The sequence below is a fragment of the Lutra lutra genome, chromosome 9 (genome assembly GCF_902655055.1).
Source record: "Lutra lutra chromosome 9, mLutLut1.2, whole genome shotgun sequence".
Classification (NCBI taxonomy): Eukaryota; Metazoa; Chordata; class Mammalia; order Carnivora; family Mustelidae; genus Lutra; species Lutra lutra.
Window position 1 is genome coordinate 35,023,060 of NC_062286.1, and position 27,838 is coordinate 35,050,897.

Genomic DNA, 27,838 nt, shown 5'->3' on the forward strand with positions numbered 1-27,838 from the left:
AAAGTATCTCCATTGGCTGTGAAAACTACAATTCTATTCCCAACATTTGTTACCTCCTTCCCCCTTAAACTATGTTAGTCTCCTACCTAGTCTACCTGTTTGTATTCCTCATAGTCTATCCTCCGCACAGCAGCTCAAGTGATCTTTCTTTTTTTTGTGTTTTTTTTTTTTTTAAAGATTTTATTTATTTATTTGACAGAGAGAGATCACAAGCAGGCAGAGAGGCAGGCAGAGAGAGAGGAGGAAGAAGGCTCCCCGCTGAGCAGAGAGCCCGATGCGGGGCTCGATCCCAGGACCCTGAGATCATGACCTGAGCCGAAGGCAGAGGCTTTAACCCACTGAGCCACCCAGGCGCCCCTTTTTGTGTTTTTTTTTTTTGTTTATTTTTGTTTTTAAGTTTCAAAAGGCTTTATTTCAGGCCATGCTATTACACATGGCATTGCTTACAACCAAGAAACTTTTTCTTAAGTTGAAAAAATGCAGTAAGTGCATCCCATACCCATGGGATTCACTGGTCTTACTATGTGCCCCCATTATGAAGATGCAATTCACCCAAAAGACTAGGTGAATGGTCTGTGAAAAGCTATCACAGTACTAGAGCTAAAGGAGAAAAACAGCCTACATGATTAGGTAATGTCTTTTTTTTTTTTTTTTAAGATTTTACTTATTTATCTGTAGACAAGATAGAAAGCACAGGTAGGCAGAGTGGCAGGCAGAGGGAGAGGGAGAAGCAGGCTCTCCATTGAGCAGAGAGCCCATGAGGAGCTCAGTCTTAGTACCCCAGGATCATGACCTGAGCCGAAGGCAGCTGCTTGACCAACTGAACCACCCAGGGGCCCTTGGTAATGTCTTATATGATTTGGTACAAAACATTTCGCATTTATTTATTTGTTTGTTTGTTTATTTATTTATTTATTTATTTATTTATTTATTTATTTAAAGTAATCTCTACCCCCAAACATGGGGCTTGATGATTTGGTACAAAATTTTTTAAAGTGGCCAGTATATGTTGCCATTTTCCCCATAGCCATTAGATACAGGTCTCAGAACCACAGAGAGAGTTAGAAGTGGTCTCTTTCACTATTATACCAAATGAAACACAGCAGGAGTTTTGGTTTTGCATCATCGTAAACTTTGGTTTGGAGGGGCACCTGGATGGCTCAGGAGGGTAAGCGTCTGACTCTTGGTTTCAGCTTGGGTCATGATCCCAGGGTAATGATGTCAGGGTCGTGATCTCAGGGTTGTGAGATTAAGCCCTGCGTCAGGCTCCCTACTAAGCAGGTAGTCTTTCCCCCTCTCCCTCTGTCCCTCCCTGTGCTTGTGCTTGTGTGCCGTCTCTCTCAAATAAATAAATAAATCTTTGAAAAAAAATGTTTTGGATTGGCGAGTCTTGAATTCCTAGTATCCATCTGATGACACCAGAGAACACAATCATGCTTTTTTTAAATTTAATTTTTAATTTTTATTTATTTATTTTTTAAAGATTTTATTTATTTGCCAGACAGAGAAGGAGAGAGAGGTGCACAGCAGGGGGACGGGCTGGCAGAGAAGCAGACTCTCTGCTGAGCAAGGAGCCTGACTGGGATTCAGTTCCAGGTCCCTGGGATCATGACCTGAGCCAAAGGCAGACGCTCAATCAACTGAGCCACCTCGGTGTCCCAATCTTGCTTTTTTAGAAAAAGAGCTTTTTAAATTTTTTTTTTAAATTTTTTTATTTTTTTCAGCATAACAGTATTCATTATTTTTGCACCACACCCAGTGCTCCATGCAATCCGTGCCCTCCACAATACCCACCACCTGGTGCCCCCAACCTCCCACCCCCCACCCCTTCAAAATTCTCAGATCGTTTTTCAGAGTCCATAGTCTCTCATGGTTCACCTCCCCTTCCAATTTCCCTCAACTCCCTTCTCCTCTCCATCTCCCCTTGTCCTCCATGCTATTTGTTATGCTCCACAAATAAGTGAAACCATATGATAATTGACTCTCTCTGCTTGACTTATTTCACTCAGCATAATCTCTTCCAGTCCCGTCCATGTTGCTACAAAACTTGGGTATTCATCCTTTCTTTTTTCTTTTTTTGAAAAAGAGCTTTTTAAAAAAAATTTATTTGAGAGTGAGAGAACGTGGGGGGAGGAGGAGGAGGGAGAGAGACAGGCAGATTCCCCACTGAGTGAGTAGCCCAATAGGGGCTCAATTTCAGGACACTGAGATCATGATTTGAGCTGAAATCAAGAGTCTTCCACTTAACAGGCTGAGCTGCCCAGGTGTCCCAACAATCATGCTCTTTTGAATTGGAGGTTATAACTATCCCCCTTCAATTTTGTGTTCCTCAAGTAATCTTTTAAGAAAACATAAATCGGTCTCCCTCACTCCTGTGTTTAAAATCATCCAAAATCTTCCCATTATATTTAGGATAAAATCCCAACTCTTTACCATGGCCTAGCATGCCTTACGTGATCTTGCCCCTGCTCACCTCCCTGGTCTCATTTATTCACACTGTCCTTCCTAGGTCATGATCAGGTCAAGCAGAGTCTTGATTTGGGGAATTCGCACTTGCTATTCCCTTTACCTGGAATGTTGCTCCCCAGATGTCCCAGTGGTTCATTCCATTCCATCATTTAGGTCTCTTTTCAGTTCTTAATACATCTGAGAGGTCTTTCCTGATTACCACCATCATTTTTTATTCCCTTATCCTGATTTATTTCCTCTAGAACATTCATCATTCTATACTAGCATATCTATTGATTTCTTTACTTGCTCATTGTCTGTCTTGCCCAGTAGAATACAAGCTCCAGGGGAACAAGTGTTTTGACTATCTTAGTCACTGGTATGTCCTCAATGCCTTCAATAGTGCTTAATACATATTTGTTGAAGGAAAAGGGCACTTCTGTAGACAAGCCTTATATTTTTGGTAACCTCTACCATACTACCCACCATAGAAGTATGGATTGGGATCTCAGGGGCCAGAAGGCTTTCTGACAAAGGAACCCAACTGAGAGGTTAATTGGTGCACCACCATGTTGGTAATTGACTGCTGCTACTGGGAATGTGTGACATCCTTCGGGTGTGCTGGTGAAGAAAAAATGTTGGGATGCCTCCACTGGTTCTTAGCTGGGGATCATAGCATCTGGTGGTTCTTTTCTGTTAGTACTAAGCCAACCGTGACAGCTAGGAGGAGAGACAGACCAAGAGCACAGCCAAGCTTTGTCTCCAGGGTTTGGACAGGACTTAGATGAAGTGGTATTGGATCCCCCTCTTTCTTTGCGTGTCTCTCTTTTCTTCTCTTATGTTATGTCCCTTAGTCTCTGCATAGAGTGTTCAGTGTTTTCTGGCTGAATCTATGTTTACTTAAAATTGAGTTGTGGATACCATCGGTATTAGTTTCCCAGGACTGCCATAACAAATTACCACAAATCGGGTGGCTTCAAACAACAGAAACATATTTCCACACAGAGAAATCAAGGTGTCAGCAGGGTTGATTCCTTCTGAGGGCTCTAAGGGAGAATCCATTCCATTCCTCTTCCCCAATATCTGGTGGTTGCTGGCAATCTTTGGCTTCCTTGGCTTATGACCAAGTAACTCCAGTCTCTGCCTCCACTATCATGTGGTCTTTTCCTCTTCATTTTGTGTCTTCTGTCTCTTATAAGAACACTTGTCATTGGATTTGGGGCCCTTCCAATCCAGGATGATCTCATCTCTAGATCCTTGACTTAATTTCATCTGAAAATACCCTTTATCTAAGTAAGATCCCATTCAGGAGTTTTAGGTCATCACACCTTTTGGGAGACCACCATTCAACTCACTACACCATCTTAGAGGCAAGAAGGTAAGGTAGGAAATAGTCAGGTTTGCTTTTTCAGACTGTATCCCTTCTCTTTTCCTGTTTTTTTTTTTTTTTTTTCCTTTTTTTTTTTTTTTCCTGGCTTTCCTTTCCTCTTTCCTTCTTCCCAAACCTGGCTGCTTTTCCAGAGCTGGGAGCAGAACTCTCTATCTGAGAATTTCACTCACTGACCCTTGTGAGATGGGCAGCCCTGGGCATTCTTTGTCTTCACTGTCTGTCTTGGTCAGTGACTTGTGTTGCTCTCTGCCCATGCCCTGCCTGTTTGCACATTTGGACCTGGACTCTGATCTCCTGAACCTGGACCTGCTAAACCTGTTTTTACCAAAGCTGAAGGACTCAGGGAACCTGCTTCTTCCCCTGGGGCCAGGGTTTGGTTTACTTCTTAGACAAGACAGTCAGGGCTCTGTGCAGATGGTGACACAGAAGTGGATATTTCCAGTGCAGATCTCTCTCCAAGCTCTAGGCCTACTCATCCACCTCTGTCTAAAGAGGAAACATCTATTTGGATGTTTCCAAAAGCACCTTGAACATAATCCATTTAACACTGAATCTGCCAACTATCCTTCCTCCCCCAAATTCCTTCCTCTACAATATTGTATTTCATTTTTAAAAAAAATTTTGAAGATTTTATTTTCTTCTTTAAAGTAATCTCTACACCCAATGTGGGGCCTGAGTTCACAACCCTGAGATCAAGCGTTGCACACTCCTGCAACTGAGCCAGCCAGGTGCCCCAGTATTTTCTTTAATTAATTAATTTATATTTTACAGTTTATTTATTATTATTATTATTTTTTTTAAATAATCTCTACACCCAATATGGGGCTTGAACTCACCATCCTCAGATCAAATATCTCATGTTTTTCCTACTGAGCCAGCCAGGCACTCCCTCCTCTGCAGTATTTTAAACTCACTGCTTCATATCTTTTCCCATTGACTTACTCATAACGTAGTGTTACCTTTTCACGCCCTGCCTCCGCAAAGTCACCCGATCCCATAGTCCCTGCCTCCGAAGTCTTTCTCAAATCCTTCTACTTTTCTCACATCCCAGTGCCTCTACCCTAGGTCAGGCCATCATTCTTCTTACTAAACTGCCAACTGATCTGCTGTCTAGACTCTCTGCCTTGTCTAATCCTCTTTACTACAGCCTGAGTCATTCCTATAAACACTCCCTGTTATACCCCTTAGACATTCTCATTGTCCCTTAGAATTCTTTCTCCTGACTCCATACCGGGTACTGTCCAGCCATCAGATTCATAGTGCTAGACAGGCTAAAAAAGGGAAGCACTAAGATCAATTAGTTCAAATTTTCTGGGGTTCACCCTTGTCCCCATTGTGACTTCTGGTCCCTTTTCTGCTGCCTGGAAGCAGTATTGTCACCAGAGTAAGAATCTCCTGTGGATACCACCCAATGTCTGAGCCAGTTCCCCTTTGAGGGCATGAGAGAACCACGGAACCCTAAAATGCACACTTCCAAAACCAAGACCTTCAGGGATTGGCTCTGAGTTTCATGTTTTCAACACAGGGATGGATGGAAGGAAAAGCTCCCTGACCTGAGAAGAATGTCTGTCTTGGGTTTCCTTTCCTTCAAAGGCTCCTTGCTTTAATTCTTGCCGTCCTACGCTTACCTTTTTCCTAGGATACACTCATCCACTTTAAAACCCAGGACCTCCTTAGAATAGCTGAGACAGGCTGGCCTTTTTCCAAAAGAATTTTACTACATAAGTTAATGAAAGAAAAGGAAAAAGAGAGAGAGTGAAAGAAGAAAGATACAGTCTTTTATCCAAAGCCTGGCATCTACTTTCAGATTAATTACATTCTACACTCCCCTGACCCACCCCCTCCACCCAAGTTCCTTTCCTGAGTTCAATTATCACAAAGCTTCCAAACTCTATGGCCATCTCCATAGATCCTAATGAAAATTTCTCTCCTCAGGGATGCCTGGGTGGCTCAGTCGGTTAAGCGGCTACCTTCAGCTCAGGTCATGATCCAGCATCCTGGGATTGAGTCCAGCGTTGGGGGTCCTTGCTGGGCAGGGAGCCTGCTTCTCCCTCTGCCTGCCACGCTGCCTCCCTGTGCTCTCTCTCTCTGACAAATAAATAAATAAAATTTTAAAAAAACAAACCACACAAAAACCAAACAAAAATGACTCCATCCTCAGACTGACAAAAACCAACTCTGTCCCATCTACTGCTTTCTTGACCATCCGTTTCTCTTCAGCTAAGTGGTGGGATGCTAGAAATTGACACAGGAAGGGTCTGGGCCCTTAGGTAATCCCTTATCACGATTCTTCAATCACAACAGCCATGTCGGGAAATTTTACCCACAGGAGGCTGGATTTGCCCTGGGATTTCTGGCAAGGTCTGAGACACCTCTTCTTTAGCAGTGAGGATGGCTGGAATAGAGAGAAGGGAACTAACATGTAGAAAGTTCTTAACATGTGCCAAATTCTTTATATAATTAAATTTTTAGCATCAGCTTTGGCCCTAGGTGTCAATCCCTAATCATATTTTGAAGAATTTGAGGCTCTGAGGGGTTGGAGTCTTGCTCTAGGTCTTAAAGCTAAACCGTCAAATTAGGAGTGAAGTTTGGGTTGGTTGAGGACATGGTTGTGACCTGAATCATGCAGCCTATGGAGATAGAGGTGCCTTTGCTGTCTTTGAAGGTTAAGACTTTTCCACCTTTTGTCTGATTTGAGGATTTCTTTTAACCTCCAAAATTCACTGAACTCCCACATGGCAGTTCCCCTTTGATATTCAGAGGTATGTAAGTTTCATAGACAAAGTACCTCGCATTCAGCTCAGTACCTAGATCCCTAACGATATCGAGCCCGTCATTCATTGGTTATTTATGCTGTCAGATACTGAGCATGTCCTATGTAGAAGTCACTGGCCCAGGAGCTAGAGGTAGAAGAGGTTGAATATACAGAATCTGGAAGAAGGAAAGGCCCTGGGTTCTGGTGCCATCATCCTTCTTGCTTCTCCCCACAAGTCTCTGAGGCCTTTCCTGGGGGGCTTCTGGATAAGGCTGCTCCTAAGGGGGAGGAGGTGGGTATGGATGGAGGGAGTTTTCTTGGCACCTTACGCCCATTTACTATAGTGAGTACAGTCACCACAAACACCTGGTAAGGTGCACAAAGCTGGGGAAATGAGACAGAAATACAGAACTAATAGAAATAGAGAAATATTTTGAAGGGGAGAATTTGTTCATTTACTTGAAAATAATTGACAAACCAAACCCTCTTAAGCTTGTGATGCATTTCTTCGTGGTTTATGGTTTTCAGGGGGCCTTTTCACTTGGAGAAATTCTTCTGGGTTTAGAAAATGCTAGACCAGAGGAAAGGGCAGAATTATAATCCTAACACTGCTACCAGTTTGCTGGATGATTCCCGGAGAATTATTCAACCTATTTATGTGTCAGCACAGAAATGGAGAGAGCGATGTCAGATATGTCACAATATGTTTTCTGTGGGATCTCCAGTAAAAGGATTATGATAAACAACAGCTATTCTGTGTGCATAACAGAACACTTCTGCTTTTTTTCCCCTCTGGTTCAGAAGAGCTGACACAGGCTCACATTGTACCCATGGCATAAAACCCTTGGGAATTTGAAACTTTATGGAGTTAATAAAATCAACAGACACCTGTTATTTGCATAGTGCTCTATGCTGAATGGTTTATAAAGTATTTTCATATATTATCACAACTGATCCTCACCCCACCTGCAGAATGGAACTAAAGTTCCCATTTTATACCTGAAGAAACTTGGGTCACACAAATCATCCAGGTAATTCAGGCAAAGGTGACTTATTTTATTTTTTACTTTGCCTAAACTACATAGAAAATTATTCTGGTCACTTTAATAATTTGTGATAATGGACCATCACAAATGCCATCGCCATACAAACAAAACACAATCTTCTTTTCTAGGGACATTGCCCATCCTTGCACAGACCCCACACCCAGAGTCACCAACATGTAGCTACTGTAAATCACCAGCAACTCCAAACCCAGCCCACAACAGTGAGGGATCATCTTTTCCAGGATCATACAACAATGTCTGGGAGTAGTTTGGAATGGATTGGCTTTTTATTTTTTTTAATTTAAAACAAAATTTTTAAAAAGACTTATTTGAGAGTAAGAGAGTAGGCACAGGAGAGCATGGGGGTGGGGCCAGCAGGGGAGGGGAGGGGTAGGGGTAGAGAAAATCCCAAACAGGCTTTCCACTGAGCATGGAGCCCACCGGATCCCAGCCCCTGAGGTCATAACCTGAGCCAAAATCAAGAGTCAGATACTCAACTGACTGAGCCACCCAGGCGCCCTGGGTTGGCTTTTTAAAAAAGGTGTCTGCGTTCACTTGGGGGATTGCCAACGAAGATTCAACTCAGTTTGGTTTTTTGTTTGCTTCTGTGAGGGAATGGAGGCTGAGAACACAGGGAATGCTTAGAGAATTAGCATGGGAAAATAACGATTTAAAAGCTTTAGGCACATAACTAATTAGTCCATCAATAGCAAGGTGACTGAAACTATCTGCCCCTTTGTGTGTGTGTGTGTGGGGGGGCGGTAATGGTAAACAGGTAGGGACTTGCTCCCCTATTGGCAAAAAGGGCCGCTTGTCCTGGCGGGGCAGCACCATACATAGGCCTCTAGAGGCAAGGCCTCAGCGTGTGCGGGAGTGTGTTCTGTTCAGCCCAGTTTTGGGGTGAACGCTGATAGATCTGTCAATGCAGTTGGGGTGAACTTGGGAGGGGCTCAGTTTTTCTAGACTCGTCCCAGCAGGGTCTCTTCCCGGTGAAGCTGGTAGCACCTGGGGTCCTCCTGGCCCCAGGGTATGCAGGTTCCAGGCCCTCCGCATTAACATCGCCGTGATGAAGGTGCTCTGCTGCGTGCACTTATTTGTTTCCAAGTGTTTGCCCCAGGCAGGCACCCACGTGCTCGAGGTCTCGCATACAAGGGCTCCCCAGGGACAGAGCAGGGAGTTAGACCTGTCTAGGGGTCGCCAGGTGACAGGGTACACTGGCGGGGGCGGTATGGGCTCGGGAGAGTCTGAGCTCCTGCCCCCACCCCAATTATCCAACAGCTCCTGATCTGCGTTCGCCAGTACAGGCCTCCGCTTCGGCCACGACCCTTGCCCTAGGGTCCTCCACTTCCAGCGAGGGCCCCCGAACCGCCGCCCTCCCCAGGTCCCCGCAGGCCCCGCAGCGACCTCCCCCGGCCCGGCCCTCACGGCCGTGCCGGCCCGTCGCTGGGGGCGGGAACCTACCCCCACCCCGCGGCGTCCCCTCCCCTTCACTTCCCCCTCCCCTCAGTCCCTCCCTCCCCTCCCCCCCCGTGGCGAGGCGGCGGCGGCGGCGGCGGCGGCGGCCGAGGCTGAGGCTGAGGCTGAGGCGGCGGCGGCGGCGGCGGCGGCGGCGGCGGCGGCGGGCGGGGCTCGGCTCGGGCTCCGCGGGCGGGCGGGCGGACATGGCGGCCAACATGTACCGGGTCGGAGGTAGGAAGGCTCGGCCCGACCCGGCCCGTCTGGGAGCGGGCTCCGGGAGTAGGGGATCCGGGCGAGTTCACCTTAACCGCCGGGAGCGGCGGGCGCCCGGGCCGAGGGCGCAGGGGCGGGGGGCGCCGGGGCCCGCAGAGGGGGCCGGGGCTCCCCACCCTCGCCACCCGCCCTTCCCCCGACCGTGGCCCGCCGGGGGCCGGCGCCCACCCTCCCCCTCCGCTCCCACCCCCGCTCAGTTTTCTAGGGCCAGGCCTGTACGTGGGGGGGTGTGAATTCTCAGACGCCCCCTTCCAGGACGCCCCCATTGGGTATCGGCCGTCGAGCCCCCTAATAGGGTGGTCTTTCCCCGCGTGGCTTTCAGGCAGTGGGGGGTTGGAGGGGGCCGGGGAACATCCCCTGGCTCTACTCCTCCCCTTCAGTGGGAGTGTGGGGTGGGGGCGATGGGGGCAGAGCCGGGGGCACAGCTGGACAGGCCTGTTTGCGGGGACAGGGCCCTGCACCTCTCCTTCCTCACTCCCCCTCCCGTTTCTTGCCCAGCCCCCCAAGATGGGGCATAGTGGGGCCGGGGCACTGCAGCCAGAGGTGGGGAGTTGAGCTCTGCCTGGACGTTTGCTCTGGTGACTGCCTCCTTCCCAGCCTTCTGCAGAAGAGAGAAATAAGGTCAAACAAACTTTCTCCCTACTCACGACGCCCTCCTCCCTCTTTCTTGGTAAAATAATAATTCAGATAAGTGGCGTGTTTGTGTGTGAGACTTGCTCTTCTCTGCTCATTAGCTGAGCTCCTGATGGATGGTGGTGGGAATGGCCTGGACAAATGAGGCCAGTTTGCAGAAGAGAGACTGGAAAGAGCCACTAAGATAGACAATAACAATGCAGCCCAGCCTTTCAAATAAACACACAGTGGGAAGTTTCCAGGGAGCCTATTACATGAGAGGAAAAGCCACACTTGAAAATTTTTATCTTTTTTAATTGAAAGCCTGCAGTGATTTCTTTATAACAGGACCCTAAATGGATCTGGATTAAATTTGGTAAAAGAGCCTAACAAAATCCCGATATCATCTCCAGAGAGTTCTTTCAGAAAGGGAACCCCCTTTCATGCCCACCCCCCAATCATCCCAAATAGAGCTGTGGAAAAGTTTGTCAATGTGTTTCCTCTCACCTACTCTGCTCACCTGATTTTTTTTTTTTTTAAGTTGGCGTTTGAAATGTACTTTGGGCTGCTAAGCTTTTCAAGATGCTCTGAATTTGTCTTAGGTCAATAGTTTCATGTGAGAAGCATACTCCAGGGTAAATTGGATTGGAGGGAAAAGATGTGGAAGCAGTTATAGCATGAAAGACATGTTTAGTCAGCCCTGACTACTTGGTGATGAGAAGAGTCTTTTTGTTTATTAGTAAAGAAGTGATGTGTGGCTCAAAATACTGGGAGAACTTGATAACACGTTAATTGAAATGAAAATGCCAGGAAAATAAAGGTCTGTGAATAGTAGGCAGATGAGAAAATATATTAAAGTTGTATTGCTTTTCCCCGGGAATGAATTACGCGCTTCATTTTGAATGTGCATTGCCTAATAGAGAAAGTCATAGATTGACAAATGTGAACTTTCTGTTGAAAAGATTAATAAGCTCTTTACTTCCTTTAATTACAGATTATGTCTACTTTGAGAATTCCTCCAGTAACCCATACCTAATCAGAAGGATAGAAGAACTCAACAAGGTATATATACACTGAGTGTTCAGGATTTTAATATTAAAAAATAATTGTTTTCCATTGAAGGGTAATTAGGTAAAGGGCATAAGGGGTGATTTTACTTTCATTCCTAGACTCTTTGAAAGTAGCGATTGCAGAGTAGACAGTCATGCAGAATTCTGAATATTCTATTGCTTTGTATAATTACCTATGATATTAAATGTTACGAAGTATTTAACATCTGCAGATTTCCTCTGATTGCTGAGAGCTTCTCAAGGCAGGGCACTCCTATAATTCAAACCCTTTTTACATTTAAAGTCATAATTGTTTTTCTCCCTTTTTGGTGGATTATTGTTTTCCTCTTCTAGCTTTAGAAGGAGGAAGCTAGGAAATAAACTATTAAAGTGAATTTATAAAATTTTGGATTAGACTGACTAATAAGAATACAGTTTTGGTATAATGTAAAGTAGCTTCCTACTTTAGGCCTTAAGTAAATAAAACTTTTATATTAAGGTTTGTTTCTGATTGCTTGTGTCTAGGACATCAGAAACATTGTGACTTTGCAATAGGTGAGCTTTTATAATGGGGGCATATGAAAAGTCATAAACAGTATGAACCATGGATTACTAATGGTGCTCTGGTTTCCTCCCAACCAGCTTTGAAGGTTATTTTTATAGCTTATGAGAATTCCTAGTGTTAAAATGTTGGGGGCTGTCTAGCTATACATTTCCCCCAAAGTACCATGTAGAGATTGGGCCAGTTCTGAGTCCCAGGAAGCAAAGTCTGATTTAGGGCATTTCTAGTTTATGAATGCTGAGTTTTGTTTGTTTGTTTAAGATTTTATTTATTTATTTGATGAAAGAGAGAGAGAGAGAGAGTGTGTGTGTGTGTGTGTGTGTGTAAGCAGAGGGAGTGGCAGGGAGAGGGAGAAGGAGGCTCCCCGCCGAGCAGGGAGCCTGATGTGGGGCTCTATCCCAGGACCCTGGGATCATGACCTGAGCCAAAGTCAGATGCTTTGCTGGCAGAGCCACCCAGGCATGCGATGAACCCTGAGATCTTGATTTGCTTCTGGAGAGATCCACATGGACCTTGCATTTATAAAAATTCTGTTGTATTTGAGACCACCACCAGCAAATGAAGAGAATGGCTTTAGGATTAGATCAGTCTGTGGGTGGAAAATGTTGGAGCATTATTCTGATCTTCTCTTTTATGTTATTGACGTATAAGAGTGTAGCAACTTGAAACTGTTTATCAGTTTATTTAGAAAATTAATTAGGATACAAAGAAAAATGTTGGCCTATAAGATATATTCTCTGGCTGCTCCCTGTCCCTCTGACCTCCATTCTTACTGCTCTCCGCCTTGCTCATTTAGCTACAAGCACAGTAGACTCTTGGCTGTTTTCACATGCATATACCTTAGGGCCACCAAGTTGTTTCTAATCCCCTGCGCCTTGCTCTGCCTTGCTCTTTTCTCCATATCATTTATCACCTTCCAGTATACTTCGTTATTGTGTTTATTTTCATTGCCCATTTTCCCAGACTAGAATGTAAGCTCTGTGTGAGGTGATCTTTGCTGTTCACTAGTGCATCCCAAGTGCCTTAGAATAACTGACAGGCACATAGTTAAGGCGTTCAGTAAATATTTGTTGAATTAATGAATTTCTCAAATGTCTGACGTTAATGCTTGCATGTAGCTTTACCGTTTACAAAGTATTTTGATTCATTCATTTTACAGATATTTCTGAGGACCTGCTACCTGCCAGGCATTTTTAGATATGTGCTTTTAGGAATTCAAGGGTGAACAAAAATAGGTCTGGTAGTGGAGACAAGCATCAGCCAAATAATCCCACAAGTAGAAGGAAAATTGCAGCTGTGCTAAATTTGCAAACATCAGATCATGGTGTTCTGGAAGCATATGATCTGGGGATTCATATTTTTACTTTTTTTTTTTTGAGCCTCAGAATAACCTTAAACCTTTAGGATAGATGCATCATGGAGTTGTGAAGGACACAGTGGTTAAGTGACTGGGTTGCACATCTGGCTTGAACCTGGCTCATTTCACACTCCTTTATCATTATATTACTCTTCACTCCAGAAGTATCCCTCACTTTCCATCCTCACCTTCTCCCTGGCTGTCTGCTTTCAGCAGAGAGTCCTTAATATATTAATGGTTTTATGCAGGCTGGGGAGGACTGAATTATGAGAGAAGAGTCTGTACTTTCAGATGGTAGCAGTTTGAATGAATGGATTATTGGTGAATAAGATTGGCTAAATACTAAATATTTACATAGGGCCATTAAAAAAAATTATTTATTTATTTGGAAGCAAGAGACTAAGCGAGAAAGAGAACATGAGCCAGGGGGAGGGGCAGAGGGAGAAGCTGACTCCTTGCTGAGCAGGGAGCTTGATGTGGGGCTCCATCCTGGGACTCCAGCATCATGACCTGAGCCAAAGGCAGACGCTTAACCGACTGAGCCACCCAGGCATCCCACACATAGGGACTTTCTTTCTTTTTTTAAAAAGTGTTTTATTTATTTATTTGTCAGCTAGAGAGAGAAAGAGATAGTCCAAGCAAGGGGAGCAGCAGGCAGAGGCAAAGGGAGAAGCAGGCTCCAGACTAAGCAAAGAGCCCAATGCAGGACTCGATCCTAGGACCCGAAGGCAGATACTCAACTGACGGAGCCACCCAGGCGTCCAATAGGGCCTTTATTTCTGAAATAATGTGGAAAAGATATCTCATTTTAAATAATTCATTAAACAAATATTTATTGAGTACCTGTTATGTACCAGGCACTAGACTAGGCTCAGATATACAGCAGTGAACAATATAGACATGTTTTCTGCCCACACAGGGTCCCCATTCTCATGGGGGGTGGGTACATGAATAGACAAGTTAACAGGCATAAAGAAAATAGCAAAAATGATGTTACCTTTTTTTTTTTTTTAAGATTTATATATTTACTTGAGAGAAAAAATATGAGTAGGGGGAGAGGCAAAGGGAGAGGTAGAGAGAACCTCAAGCAGATGCTGTGCTGAGGAGGGAACTTGACTTGGGACTTGATCTCATGACCTGAACCAAAACCAAGAGTCAGAAGCTTAATAGACTGTGCCACCCAGGCATCCTGATGTTAACTTTTAAGAAGGACATAAACAAGAGCCTTGACTTAGGGAATAGCAGAGGTCCCTTATTTTGGATAGAAAAGGAAGGGATTTCAAGGACATTGAAGTTGAGGCCTAAAGAATAAGAAAGAGGTAGCCATGGGAGAGAGACCACATCAGTGTTCCAGATAAAGGCCCTGAGAGGATCAGAGGTTAAGTTGGCAAAGTGGGGAAAGTTAACATGATGGGAAATCCAAATAATGAATTTAAGAACACTTGATATATTCTAATCAAGCCAGGATAGGAAAAGACATTAACCTAGAGGCTCCTGGCTGGGTCATTTGGTAGAGCATGTGATTCTTTTTTTTTTTTTTTTTTAAGATTTTACCCATTTACTTGACAGACAGAGACCACAGGTTGGCAGAGAGGCAGGCAGAGAGAGAGAGGAGGAAGCAGGCTCCCCGCTGAGCAGAGAGCCCGATGTGGAGCTCGATCCCAGGACCCTGGGATCATGACCTGAACCGAAGGCAGAGGCTTTAACCCACTGAGCCATCCAGGCGCCCCGAGCATGTGACTCTTGATCTTGGAGTCATGAGTTTGAGCCCTGCATTGGGTGTAGAGATTACTTAAGTCAAAAAAATTAAAAAAAAAAAAAAAAAAAAGAAAGGACATTAACCTATTTTATTAACTATCTTCTTGGAGTTTATATATTTTTAGAAATCTCTACACCCAAAGTGGGGCTTCAGCTCAGGACCCTGAGATCAAAAACCAAATGCTCTGCTGACTGAGCCAGCCAGGAGCCAGGTGGCCCCTGTTAATTATCTTCTGGATAGAATGTGTTTTTGTAACAGAATTCCTAGGATAAGCTGTCAGTCACCATTGTTATAGACAATTCACTTTTTTTTTTTTTAAGATTTTATTTATTCATTTGACAGAGCATAAGCAGGGGGAGCAGCAAGCAGAAGGAGAGGGAGAAGCAGGCTCCCCACTGAGCAGGGAGCCTAACGACTTGGAGATCAGGGCTCAATGGCTCCATCCCAGGAACCTGGGATCATGACCTGAGCTAAAGGCAGATGCTCAACCAACTGGGCCACCCAGGTGCCCCCAAAATTCACCTTTACAGAATGGATTCTGGTTTTTAAAAAATCCTATTTGAAATGTTACTTGTTCAGGGGCACCTGGGTGGCTCAGTGGGTTAAGCCTCTGCCTTCGGCTCAGGTCATGATCCCAGGGTGCTGGGATCGAGCCCCACATCGGGCTCTCTGCTCAGCAGGGAGCCTGCTTCCCCCGCCCCCGCCCCGCCGCCTGCCTGCCTCTCTGCCTACTTGTGATCTCCATCTGTCAAATAAATAAATAAAATCTTTAAAAAAAAAAGAAAAAGAAATGTTACTTGTTCAGTTTGAAAGCTGGACTACAGTATTTCATTTTTTAAAATTACAGTAATAGCTTTTTTAAAAAGATACTATTTTTAAGTAATCTCTACACCCAACACGGAGCTCAGATGCACAACCTCGAGATCAAGAGTTGCACTCTCCACCAACTGAGTCAACCAGATGTCCCTGGTAATAGATTTTTGTCTCAGTTTTATTCCCTAAAAGTTTTGGAAACTTTTAGGTGCAAAAGTAAGTATCAGTTGATGAGCACAGTTCAATGTTGATTATCTTGTATTCCCTTTTTTCCTCTCTCCTAATTTGTACTCAGATATTATGAAGGTGATCTTTTGGAGGATGAATATAAGATTAAAATTATGAAAACAACTTTTGGTAAATTTTATTTAGTCACTGTTTAGGTTGGGTGTTCTTGTAAAGATTGTGTCTTGCATGCATGTGAGAGAAAGCTGTGGGCTCATAGTAACAATATAGTTTCAGGAAGTTAAGCTCCAGAAAAAATTAGCATGTTACTTGCTATTTTTGTTTTGTTTTTGATGCGTATTTTGTAAAACTTGTTTGTACCTTCATACTCTGTACATTTTATTGGTCATCTGACTTGTTCTGAGATTCATTTTACTGTTTTGTGCCTTCTGTCATTTTGGTTGGGAGAGGGGAGTCACTAATTTCTTTGAGTGTTTGATGATACCCTCTACCTCTATCTGCATTTGCACATAGAGGAATTTGCACATAGTTTCAGGAGATTCCCTCATGAAACCCAAGGTAAGACACCTCCTCCCACTTGGGATCTCTTGGGGATAAGGACAGAAATCGGGAAAGGAAAGTCACTTTTCCCTTGTTCTTTACTTTAGGCAAACCATGCACTTTCTGAAATGGAAAGTGTATGTGTAGTGGGTTTTTTGCTTTGTTTTTGTTTTGATAATGTTTCCTAAGTTGGGATAGAAACCGACATGAGTGAAAGGTTGACTAAAATGATTTTAGGGGCACCTGGGTGGCTCAGTGGGTTAAAGTCTCTGCCTTTGGCTCAGGTCATGATCCCAGGGTCCTGAGATTGAGCCCCGCCTCTGTCTCTCTGCTCAGCAGAGAGACTCCTTCCCCCTCTCTCTCTGCCTGCCTCTCTGACTACTTGTGCTCTCTCTCTCTCTCTGTCCAATAAATAAATAAAATCTTTAAAAAAAATAAAAAATAAAAAAAATGATTTTAGAGCTTAAGAAAAACCCCTTATCGATAGAGGATATTTTAGTAAATGTGCTTGACAGAATAGGGATTTAAGAGGCTACAACCTGGGGCGCCTGGGTGGCTCAGTGGGTTAAGCCGCTGCCTTCGGCTCAGGTCATGGTCTCGGGGTCCTGGGATCGAGTCCCGCATCGGGCTCTCTGCTCAGCAGGGAGGCTGCTTCTCTCTCTCTCTCTCTCTCTCTCTGCCTGCCTCTCCATCTACTTGTGAACTCTCTCTGTCAAATAAATAAATAAAATCTTTAAAAAAAAAAAAAAAAGAGGCTACAACCTAAATGGAGAAAAGAACATGGCAAGGAAATTGCTGTCATTGTGGCTTCATCTTTTTTATTTTTTTTAAGGATTTATTTATTTATTTGAGAGAGAGAGAGAGAGAGAGAGCTCCCATGCCCCATGAATGGTGGGGAGGGGCAGAGGGAGAGGAAAAGAGAATCTCCAGCAGATCCCCTGCTTAAAACTTTTTTTAAATTTTAAGATTTTTATTTATTTATTTGACAGAAATCACAAGTAGGCAGAGAGGCAGGCAGAGAGAGGGGTAGCAGGCTCCCTACTGAGCAGAGAGCCCGATGTGGGGCTCGATCCCCGGACCCTGGGACCATGACCTGAGCCGAAGGCAGAGGCTTTAACCACTGAGCCACCCAGGCACCCTTCAGGCACCCCTTTTAAGGTTTTAAGTAATCTCTCCATCCAGTGTGGGGCTTAAACTCATGACTCTGAGATCAAGAGTCGCATGCTCTACCAACTGAGCCAGCCAGGAACTCCTAACCTAGGTGTTTAGAGCGGTACATGGCAAACTATTTGTGCTGAAAGATTTTTAAGAAGATTCACTATCTCAAACTGCTTTTATAAAGTAAAATTAAAAAGAAAATAAAAAAATGAAGTTCACAAGTCTTCTTTTTCTTTTTTCTTTTTTCTTAAGATTTTATCCATTTATTTGACAGAGAGAACACAAGTAGGCAGAGGCAGGCGGGGGCAGGGTGGTGGGGGAAGCAGGCTCCCCGCTGAGCGGAGAGCCCGATGCGGGCCTCGATCCCAGGACCCTGAGATCATGACCTGAGCCGAAGGCAGAGGCTTAACCCAGTGAGCCACCCAGGCACCCAACAAGTCTTCATTTTTCATTATTAGGTTCAGTAGGTTAAATTTTACCAAATGCTCTAATACACATTCTCAATCTCTGTTCTCATTTCATTATGCAGCAGGAGTTGTAGACTGGGCCTTGGACCACAGTTTGAGTAGCTTAACTTTAGAGGCATGCTTGAAAGGGTGTGTGTGTGTGTGTGTAGGGAAAGAGGAATACTGTAGTTATAAAATACTTAATAGCTAAGCGTGTGCATCGTTTAGAAGAGACTGTTTATTTTGAACTATGCCCCTCTACCTCAAGCAGGTTTAAATAAGAATTTAATTAGTTTTGTAGAGTATTCCTAGTGGAGGAACTCACTAGAGAGGTAGGGAAAAATATGCCTTTAAATGCTTGCTTTGAGTTTTGAACATGCTTTTGTCTTAAAACAGAACTGATAAAGAGCTTGTAATCATAGTCATTTGATAGATTTTATTTACAAGAAATACTAGCCTGTTCATTTATTAGATTGCTGGATCATTACTTTTGGAGGATGTATTTGATCACAATATTGTGAAATATAGAAGCACTTTGGTTAGGATTTAATATGATTTCAATTCAAAGGGACAATATTTCTCCATGACTATTTCTCTGCTGCTAAAATACTAAATACTGCTAAAATACTGCTGCTGAACTTCATAAAATCGACACATTTACTGCAGCATATGTATATTCTTATTTCTTTATGTCTGAATATATCCGTAAGTCCAGAGAAATTCTGAAAATTTGTTCTCAAATTTTTTGGAAAACTGGAATTTGACTGTAATCTATGTGTTTCTACAAGGAACTTGGTAATGAATGATTGACCTTGAAAGTTCTCAGAATTCATAAGGAATAGGAGAGTAGGAGCCTGGGCCCCAGCTGCAGTAAATTACAACCTAACTGAATATTGGTTCTATTCTAGATGGTAGTCAAAAATAAATAAGAGCTTCAGTGTTCCTATCTCAAAGTTTTTAATACTTTCACTTGTGAAGATAAAGAAACCGAGAATATTGACTATTACGGATTCATAGATGTACCTGGGCTGGAGAATGCTTTTCTGAGTGGTCTGTTCCATTCTGGGCGATGGCTCCCCGCATTCACAGAGCTTCACCATCATGTTGAGGAGGGGGCTGCGTGATTTTACTCTTAGCCTATGCTTCTGGGAGTGGGTTTGGAGGAGATATGTTTAACTGTCTTAAATAAGTTACATTGTGGCTTTTAAGATTTGGGGTACTAGCTCCTCAAGGCAGATCAGATTTCACTCTCTGGCTCATTAAAGCGATCTGATCACTTTAGTTTAATTAATGCCAGTAAGTTATTGTATGTTTGACATTTCGGTTTCACTTGAAACCTTTGCAAATGCTGCTTATCCTCATTTAAATTTTTTAGCTCTCTGATTATCCCGCAGTTGGGGTTGGCACACTATAAATGAGAGTGTTCTTATAATTGTATTGTATTTAGTTTTGTTTTATAAACTATTTGAGTCTACTATTCAGTACACATAACTTTTATTTTTCTTATTTCTTAGACTGCAACTGGCAACGTGGAAGCAAAAGTAGTGTGCTTTTATAGACGACGAGATATTTCGAACACGCTTATAATGCTTGCAGACAAGCATGCTAGTAAGTTAATTGTCTTTTTAATTATTTTTGGAAAATTAAAAAATGTTTTAAGGTTTTTGTTTTCTGTGATAGGAGAAAAAATACTTTTTGTATCACATGTAGCTTTTTGCTTTCCCATTTGTCTTCCTCTTAGTTTAGATGGGAATAATTTTTTGGGTGGTGCTCAGTTTTTAGTGTGTATTTTCTTAGGTTGCACCACATGTATATTAGTCAATACATTGAAATAGAACTCTTTGTAAGTAGGCTTCCGCAGACAATCAGGGTAGTGTTTTGCCATCTGCAATTTTCAGTGGTGGTTTTGAAAAGATTTAAATATGAGGACATTTGTACTTTACTGGTATTTTGGAGGACATTTTTCCCTTTCTAAAGCAACTGGGTAATAGTTACATTTTAAAAAGTTCTAATTATTTATTATATGCATATAGAATTAGGTATGTATGAGAAAAAGGTTTGCCAGAAAAAGAAGTGCAAAGTGATATTTAGATATGGTGAATTCCTGTAGATAGCAACTCTGAGCCCTTGTTTGTAGATTAACCTTTATTTTATGTTTTTCCCCCATTCAACAGCTTTGACATATTTTAGCTCCTTTTGTTATTTTTTTATTTTAAAATTTTTCATTTTACTTATCTCTTAAAAGATTTTATTTTTAAGAAATCTCTGTACCCGGGGCACCTGGGTGGTTCAGTGGGTTAAGCCTCTGCTCATGTCATGATCCTGGGTCCTGGGATCAAGCCCTGTGTTGGGCTCTCTGCTTGGTGGGAAGCCTGCTTCCCCCCCGACCCCCGCCTGCTTCTCTGCCTACTTGTGATCTCTGTCTGTCAAATAAATAAATACAATCTTTAAAAAAAAAAAATCTCTGCACCCAACATGGGGCTTGAACTCACAACCCCGAGATCAAGAGTCACATACTCTGCTGACTGAGCCAGCAGGTGTTCTACCCCTTTGAGTTTTTTTGTTTTTTTTTTTAAAGATTTTATTTATTTATTTGACAGACAGAGATCACAAGTAGACAGAGAGGCAGGCAGAGAGAGAGAGGGAAGCAGGCTCCCTGCTGAGCAGAGAGCCCGATGTGGACTCGATCCCAGGACTCTGAGATCATGACCTGAGCCGAAGGCAGCGGCTTAACCCACTGAGCCACCCAGGCACCCTACCCCTTTGAGTTTTAAAATGACAAACCGAATCATAAAGAAAAAAAAAAGTGATTTAAATTTTAAGAAAGAAGAAATATGTGGAATATGAGTACTTTATTTTGAAGCCATTTTCATTCTACAAAATATATGAGACTAGGACCATATGTATGTGTCTTTTTCAGTTTGACACTGATTTGTAATTCTCTGGTCTTGTAGATCCTGAAGCTTTTGAAGGTTTTGGTAAGGGAGGCTATCATGTGCACAGGTTTGTTCTGTGTCTGATAATCACTTCTCCACTGGATCACTGGTTTGATCAGGCAGATTGGTTGTTGCATAAGTTAAATTCCTGCTATATTTTCTGCTGTAGTTCATAGTGTTTTCTTTTTTTTAAAGATTTTATTTTTTTATTTATTAGAGAGAGAGAGAAAGTGTGGGGGCGGGGCAGAGGGAGAGGGAGAGAGAATTCCAAGCTGACTCCGAGCTGAGTGTGGAGCTCAAGTCCAGAACCCTAAGACCATGACCTGAGCTGAAATCAGGAGTCAGACACCTAACCACTGAGCCACACAGGTGCCCATGTCGTTCATAGTGTTTTAAAATTTCTTTCTATTTTTTTTTCTTTAGAAAGAATGATATGAGTTCCATAATATTTATAATTTATATATTGACAGATTTAGGGCATTTATATCTGTCTATCTTGTGTGAGACCAAAATACTCCTTTTTTTTTTTTTTTAAGATTTTATTTATATATTTGACAGGCAGAGATCACAAGCAGGCAGAGGCAGGCAGAGAGAGAGGAGGAAGCAGGCTCCCTGCTGAGCAGAGAGCCCGATGCAGGGTTTGATCCCAGGACCCGGGATCATGACCTGAGCCGATGGCAGAGGTTTTAACCCACTGAGCCACCCAGGCGCCCCCCAAAATACTCCTTTTTCAAATGACATACTAATCAGTTATTTTAGCTGTAGCTAAAGTTTATGAATTCAGTGTGTTGTAATAGTGGTTTTGCAAAATTATTTGGATTTTATTTACCACTTACAACATAAGCTTAAGAAAAATAAAATGTCTCGGGGCGCCTGGGTGGCTCAGTGGGTTAAAGCCTCTGCCTTCGGCTCAGGTCATGATCCCAGGGTCCTGGGATCGAGCCCCGCATCAGGCTCTCTGCTCCTCAGGGAGCCTGCTTCCTCCTCTCTCTCTGCCTGCCTCTCTGCCTACTTCTGATCTCTCTCTGTGTCAAATAAATAAAATCTTTAAAAAAAAAAAAAAAAGAAAAAATGTCTCATTAATACTCATATACTTCTGGATTTAATTTAGCTTTTAATGTAGCTTCTAAAGTTGCTGCAGCAAAGGTAGTGTAGTATAAAGATTGTTAGGGGGTCTGCTGACTGTTCATGGAAGCTTGTAGATGTAGAAAATCAGAATTGATTAGGCTCTTGGTATTGACTCTTAGAAACTAAATTTAGGAGATTTAAGAGTCAATCAAATAATGGCAAGCATGTAGTTTAGAGAAAGGCCTGGGTTCAGATTCTGCTTTGCTAGTTTGCTGCTTTGTCTTGGGAAAATTCTTAATTTCTTATTTCCATTCTCCTCATGTGTAAAATGAGATTGAAAAAAAATCACCTCATTTGTGTTATATATATATTTTACCAAAATTAGAAAAAATTGTGCCAGCATTGATGTGAGGATTAAATGATCTAAGGACATAAATAGGTGCTTAATAAACATCAGTTGGTTTTTCTACCTCCTCAGCAATTTGTAGATGACTTCTTTGGGTGGATTACATCTGTCTGCATTTGTCAGTTTCTTCCATCATTTACTGAGTTTACTCTCAAAGGTGGCGTCGGAAGTATCTTACTGTATTTCCGTTTGGTATTGACCAAAATTTCAGGTGGGGAGAATAAAACTGCTTGGATAGTTCTTACTATATAAGAAGGTTTTAAAGGAGGATTATTGGAGAGAGAGTCATACATTGGAAAGATTTCAAAGCTGAACTCCTGGGTGTGGTTGCCACTTAATTTTCCTGAGCCTCAGTTTCTCTGTTTAAAAACCTTTCCATTGTGGACTTCTTTAAACCTTTTTATTACAGAAAATTCCAAACATCCAGAAGTACAGAGAATAGTATAATACCCCTGATGTTTCCATTACTTTTCTTTAATAGTTATCAACAAATGACCAATTAACTCGTCTGTACCCCTTCACATCCCCCTATTTTGAACCTCATCAGCGATAACTTACCATTTCATCTGTTAATATTGCAGTATGTATTTCTAAAAGATACGGTGTCATTCAGAGTGCCAAGAATATACAGGGAACTCCCGCATACTCTTTATCCAGATTCAGCAATTAACATTTTGTCCTATTGACTTTATCATTCTTTTTATATGTATAAACTGAGTTGTTTGAGAGTAAGTTGGAGACTTCAGTTAGCTTTTCCAAATGCAAGGAAATCGTTTTACATAATCACAGTAGAGTGAACAAGTCAGGAAACCTAATATTCACACAAAACCATTATTCAGGGTTACCTGGGTGGCTCAGTCCTTAAGCGTCTGCCTTCTGCTCGGGTCATGATCCCAGGGTCCTGGGATCGAGCCCTGCATCTGGGCTCCCTGCTTGACAGGAAGCATGCTTATTTCTCTCCCGCTTTTCCTGCTTGTGTTCCCTCTCTCACGGTCTCTCTCTCTCTTTCTCTCTGTCAAATAAATAAATAAATAAATAAATAAAATCTTTTAAAACAAAAAACAGGAATGCCTGGGTGGCTGAGAGGGTTAAAGCCTCTGCCTTCGGGCTCTCTGCTCAGCAGGGCTTCCCCCTCTCTCTCTGCCTGCCTCTCTGCCTACTTGTGATCTCTGTCTGTCAAATAAATAAATAAAATCTTAAAAAAAAACCCCACAAAAAACCCCCCATTATTCATAGTCCTTAATCAAATTTCATGTACCAGTGGTGTTCTTTATAGCTATATATGTTTTTTCTTAGTTTATAGTAAAATCCAGACTCATTGTACTTTATTGTTGCTTCTCCTTGTTATGGAACCAGTTTGTGTCTTTGTGTTTTCTGACCTTAATATTTTTGAAGAAAACAGGCCAGTTATTTTGTAGAATAATGCTCAATTTGTGTTCATCTCATGTTTCCTCATGATTAGATTCAGGTTATGTTATGTTCTTTTTTGCAGGCTATTTTTTTTTTTTTTTTTTTTTTTAGGGATGCCACGGAAGTCATGTTGTGTCCCTCTCAGTGTATTGTATTAAGAGGCACATATTGGTTTGTCTTAATATTGGTTATGTTAGGTTCGATGACTTGGTCAAGGTGGTGTCCCTTTGTATTTAGTAAGTTCTTTTGGGGGGGATACTTGGCAACTATGTGGTCAATCTTTAACTTACTCATTTTTCTTTGATTATTTAGGATTCTGTAAACAGTATTATCAAATATCTACTTAGTTTTCATGTTTTTTCTTTTATAATTTTTTCTTTTTTATAGTTGTTTAAATCAAGATCCAAATAAGATTAATAGGTTATGATTGATTGATAGTACTTTTCAGTGTTTTTTTCCTTGTCCGTTCATTTTTTTAATTGATACATCATTCACATAGCATGAAATTCATTCTCTTGAAGTGCACAATTGAGTGGTTTTTAGTATACCTACAAACCTCTGTAAGTATTACCACTATCTAATTTCAAAATGTTTTCTCCACTGCAAAAGGAAACCAGTTACTTCTCATTCCCCCTTCCTCCCAGCCTCTGGAAGCCACCAGTACACTTTCTGTCCCTATAGATTGTCTCTTCTGGACATTTCATATCAAGGAATCATATAATATGTGCATGTGGTTTTGTTTTGTTTTGTTTTTTTTAAGTAAGTTCTGTGCCCTTCCTGGGGCTTGAACTCAGGAGATCCAGAGTCGCATGCTGTGCCAGCGGAACCAGCCAGGTGCCCCTAATAAAAATAATTTGTGTCTGTATTTTAAAAATTTAGCATAATGTTTTCAAGTTTTTTCCATGTTATTGCCCGAATTCCTTCATTAGTTTTTATAGCTGAATGATATTCCATTGGATGGATAAACATTTTGTTTATTCTTCAATTGATGGACAATTTGGGTTGCTTCACTTTCTAGTTATCTTGAATAACTAACTATTGTGAACATTCATGTACAGATTTTTGTGTGGATATTGATTCATATTCCTTGTCTCTGTCCCTCAATATTTGAAGATAACTGGTTATTCATTCTGTAGATTCCTTTGGTCTGGAGTTGTTTTTTTATCTCTGTTGTATCCTTTACCATGTTTTTTCTGTAGATGGATAGTTAGGTTCAGATTCTAGACGATCTAAAGTCATAGGATTTTTTGAGGGGAGAGGTGAGGTAGTGGGTTCAAGATTACTTCTTGAGGTAGTGCTGTGCACTTCTTTTATGAAGTTCATAATGTATTGTTGCCTGTTTCTCTCTTTTTTTCCGTTAACATTTTACTTCAAAATAATTTTTAGATTTACAGAAAAATTACTGAAAACATTACCGAGAAATCTCATATGCTTTTCATCCAAAATATTCACATTTTACTCTGTTTGCTCCATTATATTTACTCTATTTGCTCTAGTAAGTATTTATTCTGTTTTGAGCCATTTGAAAGTAAGTTCAAGACTTATTTCCCATAATTCCTAAAGATACTTCTGTGTATATCTTTTTTTAAAAAAGGAGAGTTTCTTATCTAACCAAGGATGATGGTACACTAATCTAGATTTATTCAGATTTTGCAAAATTTCCTACTAATGTCTTTAACAGCAAAGAGTAAAAACAGAATTTTCATCTTAAAGATTTTATTTTTTAGCAATCTCTACACCCAATGTGGGGCTTGAACTTAGAACCCTGAGATCAAGAGTCACATGCTCTACTGACTCAGCCAGCCAGGGGCTCATAAAAACAGAATTCTTAAATTATCTTTTTGTAATGTTATCATTTGACTTTTGTAAGGTAATTTCATGAAAAGCCACAGTATATACTTTGTTTTTAAAAGCAATGTCGAGGGGCACCTGGGTGGTTCCGTGGGTTAAAGCCTCTGCCTTTGGCTCAGGTCATGATCCCAGGGTCCTGGGATCGAGTCCCGAATTGGGCTCTCTGCTCAGCGGGGGGCCTGCTTCCCTCTCTCTCTGCCTGCCTCTCTGCCTACTTGTGATCTGTCTCTCTGTCAAATAAATAAATAAAATCTTAAAAAAAAAAGCCATATCAATTCTCTTAATCTATTAGAAATGGAATTTTGGGGATGCCTGGGTGGCTCAGTCGTTAGGCGTCTGCCTTCGGCTCAGGTCCTGATCCCCGGGTCCTGGAATCAAGTTGTGCATTGGGCTCCCTGCTTGGCGGGGACCCTGCTTCTCCCTTTCCTGCTCCCCCTCTTATGTTCCCTTCTCTCACTGTGTCTCTCTGTGTCAAATAAATAAATAAAAATCTTTAAAAAAAATGAAATTTGGCTTAAAGAAAATACGTCAGTTTCAAATGAGCATGGCTCTCAGGAGTGATAGGGTTTCAGAAGTGAATTTCATCAGTACTCTTTATGGTCTGCTTCTCATGTTTTAGATGTTTTCTGACATGTTGTATATTTTTATATTGTGATTCCTAAAATGTAAAGCTTTATTTTTTATTTATTTTAAAAAAGTTTTTTGCAAAAGATTTATTGATTTATTTGAGAGAGAGAGAGAGCGTACACAGAGGGAGAGAGTGAGGGAGAACCAGACTCCCTGCTGAGCAGGAATCCCGATGCAGGTCTTGATCCCAGGACCCTGGGATTGTGACCTGAGCCGAAGGCAGACGCTAACTGACTGAGCCACCCAGGTGCTCTAAGATCTTGTTTTTGAGGGGCACTTGGGTGGCTCAGTCAGTTAAGTATCCAACTCTTGATTTCAGCTCAGGTCATGATCTCAGGGTCATGTGATCAAAAGCCCTATGTGGGGCTCCATACTGAGTGTGGAGACTGTTTAAGATTCTGTACCCCCCCCTTCCCACTAGCACCCTCTCTCAAAAAAAAAAAAAAAGTATTTTTAAGTAGTCTTTATACCTGGTGTGGGGCTCAAGCTTACAACCCTGAGATCAAGAGTTGCATTGTTTCTGGACTGAGCCAGCCAGGTGCCCTCCCCGCTTTTTTTCTCTTTTAAGATTTTATATTTTTAAGTAAAAATTGTAAAGCTTTAGAAAATTAAATTTTGAGTCACCTGCTGCTGTATTTAACCTGTCAGGCAAAAAGTAAAGTGTTTACTATACTTAACAGCTTTCTTCTTTCATTAGAATTTTCTTCCTAACTGCGCACCTGTTGTCACTTACTGGGGGCTGAAGTTAAGATATAGGGAAAATGAGATGAATGAGAATAGTCATTTTCTGATGAATGTTCATTCTTTTTGCCTGTGTGTTTCCACTACAACACGCACACACTTGGGGCTTTGTTGAAGAAGAAAAGGAAGGAAGAGGGCACCTAGGTGGTTCGGTTGTTAGGCATTGGCTCAGGTCATGATTCCAGGGTCTCAAGATCGAGCCTCGCATTGGGCTCCCTGCTTCTCCCTCTCCCGCTGCTTGTATTCCCTCTCTTGCTGTCTTTCTGTCAAATAAATAAAATCTTTAAGAAATAAGGAAAAAGAAAAAGAAAGGGAAGGAAGATGGGGAGATTTATTTATTCCTTCTCAGAATTATAAAACCAGAATTAGCTCTTGGAGAGAACTGGGGAGAGACTGATCCTGCCTATCTTAAGTCCTGTTCATATTGTTTACCAAGTTATTGATGGTTCTGGCATTTTTGTGTTATTATTTTGACTAGAATCAGAAAGTAGTGTTGACATTCTTAATTAATTAATTATTTTTTTAGTAATGTCTACACCCAGTGTGGACCTTGAACTCCCAACCCTGACACCAAGAGTCGCATGCTCTTCCAACAGAGCCAGCCAGGCGTCCTTGATCTTAAAATTTTAAATAAGACAGTTGAGGATGTGGTAAAAGGTGAAGTGACTTCTGTACCCAGTTTTTAATCACATCCTGGTCTGAGTCATTGTGTCTTATAAAATGTCTTGGTGTCAAAGGGCATTATTGGGAACTTTATTTTTTTAAGTTCAGGTAGTATAATTATTAAAAAGATATAGAATGTTTATTGTATTTTATAGGATTTTTGGACTTAAATGGGATTTTATAAAATAGTTGGTACCTTTATTTACTTATGTATTTTTTCATTTATTTAAAAGATTTTATTTATATGAGGTAGATAGAGAACATGGGGTGGGGAGGGGCAGAGG

At 41.9% G+C, this 27,838-nt stretch overlaps 1 protein-coding gene across 6 annotated transcripts in view; it reads left to right on the plus strand.

The window, feature by feature from the left end:
* The first annotated feature begins 9,181 nt into the window (after window positions 1-9,181).
* The window catches only part of MTA3 (metastasis associated 1 family member 3), a 171,908-nt gene continuing 153,251 nt past the window's right edge, over window positions 9,182-27,838 (plus strand). For 5 of the 6 annotated variants that reach the window (XR_007129960.1, XR_007129962.1, XR_007129961.1 and 2 more), the window contains exons 1-3: window positions 9,182-9,328; window positions 10,977-11,044; window positions 19,367-19,460. Coding sequence is in view for 2 of the 6 variants with exons in the window: in XM_047744622.1 (XP_047600578.1) it covers window positions 9,301-9,328; window positions 10,977-11,044; window positions 19,367-19,460 (190 nt within the window). In the remaining 4 variants the exon portion in view is untranslated. Of the gene's footprint in view, window positions 9,329-9,911; window positions 10,041-10,976; window positions 11,045-19,366; window positions 19,461-27,838 lie in introns of those variants that run through there. The other variant, XR_007129963.1, reaches the window with a different exon arrangement.